Below are 3548 nucleotides of genomic sequence, written 5' to 3' on the forward strand. Positions count from 1 at the left end.
CTCCCCCATCACCACCTTCCTCTGCTACGCTATTTCTCCACTACTTCATCACCACCACTTCCTTCTCCTTCCCGCATTACCACCACTTCCTTCTTCTTCCCCCATCACCACCACTTCCTTCTCCTCCCCCATCATCACCAGTTCATACTCCTCCCCCATCATCACTACTTCATCCTTCCCTTCCCCCATCACCACCACTTCATCCTTCTTCCCCCCATCACCACCACTTCATCCTCCTTCCCCCCATCACCACCAGTTCATACTCCCTCCCCCATCATCACTACTTCATTCTTCTTCCCCCATCACCACCACTTCATCCTTCTTCCCCCATCACCACCACTTCATCCTTCTTCCCCCATCATCACTACTTCATTCTTCTTCCCCCATCACCACCACTTCATCCTCCTTTCCCCCATCATCACCACCACTTCATCCTCCTTCCCCCATCACCACCACTTCATCCTCCTTCCCCCATCATCACCACCACTTCATCCTCCTTCCCCCATCATCACCACCTTCATTCTTCTCCTCCTCCATCACCACCACTTCCTTCTTCTTCCCCCATCACCACTTCATCCTCCTTCCCCCATCACCACCACTTCATCCTCCTTCCTCATCATCACCACTTCCTTCTCCTTCCCCCATCACCACCACTTCCTTCTCCTTCCCCCATCATCACCACTTCCTTCTTCTTCCCCCATCACCACCACTTCCTTCTTCTCCTCCACCATCACCACCTTCCTCTGCTACGCTGTATCTCCACCACTCCCATCACCACCACTTAATTCTCCTTCTCCTTCGTCAAAACATCTCCCCTCCCCCCACCCCATTCCTTCCTACGTACCTCCTCCTCCTCCTCCTCTTCTTCTTCTCCTCTTTCCTACTCCATCCTCCTCACCCCCTTCCTTCTTCCCCTCCTCCACCTCCTCTCCCATCACCCCCCCATTTCTTCCCTACCCAACCTCCCCTTCTTCTCCCTACCTCTCCCCTTCTTCTCCTTCTTCTCATAGTCTTCCTCTTCCTCCTCCTCTCCCTCCTCCTCCTCCTCCTCCTCCTCCTCCTCCTCTCCCTCCTCCTTCGCCCCCCTCCTCTCTTTACATTCCTGGCGGCCTTAGTCCTTCAGAAGCTTTTTGTCTCGGAATTAAGACAGGCTCCGTTGGTCCTCAGTGGCTTCCGAGGCCGCCAGCGAGGAATTAACACTTAGGGGAACATGTAGGATATACATATCCACATGTATATATATATATATATATATATATATATATATATATATATATATATATATATATATATATATATATATATAGATGTAGATATATCTATTCATCTATTTATATAATATATAGCTTTATCTATCTATCTATCTATATATATATAGATATATATGTGCATAATACAATACATATACTTATATCTATATCTATATATGTATCTATCTGTATAACATAAGTGTATATGTGTGTATATATATATACATATATATATATATATATATATATATATATATATATATATATATATATATATATATATATATATATATATATATATGTGCATGCGTGTGGCTGACAGGCCGAGCAGCCCCGCCCACGAGGCGCCGTACTCACGGTGGTATCCTATCTGCCACGCCCTCCTGGCGGGCGGCCGGTCCTCGGTGACGATCTTCTGGCACGACCCGAGCGAGAAGGTGGCGCTGGTGTCCTCCATGTTGCGCGCCGCCGCCGGTCCGCCTCCGTAGCGTTCCACCAGCGTCACGGCCCCCACCACCTCCACCGCGGCCGACTGACCCACCACCTTGGCCACCAGTTTGCCTCACCCGCCGCCCACAACCGCCTCCGACTCAAGCCCACGCCCGCAGGCAGCCCCCAGCAGCCAGGTGCCGCCGACCACGCCAGGGCCGCCGCCGACGCCTCCTGCGGGAGCGTCGAAGAAGGTCGAGGGCGCGAGGCAGGGTGGTGAGCCGCCGGGTGCTCGACGGGGCACTGGAGGAGCCTCGCGCTCCTCGCATGCACGTCTCCCTCTGGCCGCTCCGGCACTCACTTCCCTGCGGGCATCGTCGCGGGACGGCGAGGCTCCCGCGCGCTGAGACGGCGCTCACGGCGGGGGCATAAGGCAGCGGTTCTCCTCCTTTGCGCTCCTTCGTCTCCTCCTCCTCTAGCTTCGCGAAAGGTCAAGCGCGAGGTCAACCATCAGCACCGGGTCACGCGACACCCAAGGCCGCGAAGAAGAATTACACCTACAAGGCCTCTTGGGAAGGCTACACGCACACTCACACGCGCGCGAACGAACGCACAAGCCACTTTCTCTCTTCACCTGTTTTTTTCTCTCTTTCTTTCTATTTTATCTCCTTGTTTTCTTATTCTCTAAGAGCTCTGCAACAACCCCCTCAGGTGTCTATCTCTCGCGCATGGCTCAAGACGCCGGAAATGGTAGGCTGTGCTTCCTGCCTCTTTCACCTCCGCCCTGGTATGCTGAGCTGGTATGCTGGGCTGGTATGCTGACTGTTTCTAGCCTGTGCAGCCTATACCAGAGCCGGCTGTTTGTAGGGCGACTGTGAGATAATGAAGAGCAAACACAATTTTAATTATGTGGAGAAGATAAACGAAAAAAATATAATCTTGCGAACTCGGGGCATGTCGACTACAAATATTAAAAAAGATGAGAGAAGCAGCGAAAGACAAAGAGAGAGAGAGAGAGAGAAAGTGAGTGAGTGAGTGAGAGAGAGAGAGAGAGAGAGAGAGAGAGAGAGAGAGAGAGAGAGAGAGAGAGAGAGAGAGAGAGAGAGAGAGAGAGAGAGAGAGAGAGAGAGAGTATATATGTATATAAATATATACATATATGTATTACATAGACACCCACCCACACACACCTGATATATATACATATATATATATATATATATATATATATATATATATATATATATATATATATATATATATATAAATATATATATATATTTATTATATAGATAAAAAGTAAAAATAACGAGGAATTCATGTGAGAGAGACAAAATTCCTACAAAATAAGAAAAAAATTGAAAAATGCGCGAAACAAGTTATCAACCATCATTATCACAACACATCGGAAAGAAAAGAAAAGAAAAAAAAATCAAAGAAATAAGCTAAACAAACAAACAAACAAACAAAAAAAACAGCAGATGGGACGAAAACAAGCCTAATAGAAAAGAAAGATATAAAAAAAAAAAAATAATAAAAGAAAAGGTCAACGCGATAATACATTTAGATTCAGAGAAGAAGAAGAAGAGAATAAACAGAGAAACGAACGAAGAACAACAACAGGTAAAGCGAAAACAAAGAAAAAAAGAAATAGGTAAAACACAAACTAACCCCGCACCCTCTTGCTTGATACGTCCTGACCCAGAAAAGAACAAACAAAGAAACAGGCACAAAAAAAGCAGATAAAGCATAAAGAAACCCCGTTAAAAGAATAATAATAAAAAAGTAAAACCCTCACTAGCCCTGCACTCTCTTGCTTGATGCAATAATACGTTTTGAACCCCCCCCCAAAAAAAAAAAAAAAAAAAA

At 46.6% G+C, this 3548-nt stretch overlaps 1 protein-coding gene across 1 annotated transcript in view; it reads right to left on the reverse strand.

Moving 5' to 3' along the window:
- The window catches only part of LOC113801952 (band 7 protein AGAP004871), a gene marked incomplete in the record, with an annotated part of 213626 nt that extends 211078 nt beyond the window's left edge, over positions 1 to 2548 (reverse strand). The window contains 1 exon segment of the mRNA XM_070145394.1: positions 1608 to 2548. Within this exon segment, the coding sequence (XP_070001495.1) occupies positions 1608 to 1707 (100 nt within the window).
- Between the last annotated feature and the right edge of the window lie 1000 nt (positions 2549 to 3548).

Source organism: Penaeus vannamei, chromosome 33 (genome assembly GCF_042767895.1).
Source record: "Penaeus vannamei isolate JL-2024 chromosome 33, ASM4276789v1, whole genome shotgun sequence".
NCBI lineage: Eukaryota > Metazoa > Arthropoda > Malacostraca > Decapoda > Penaeidae > Penaeus > Penaeus vannamei.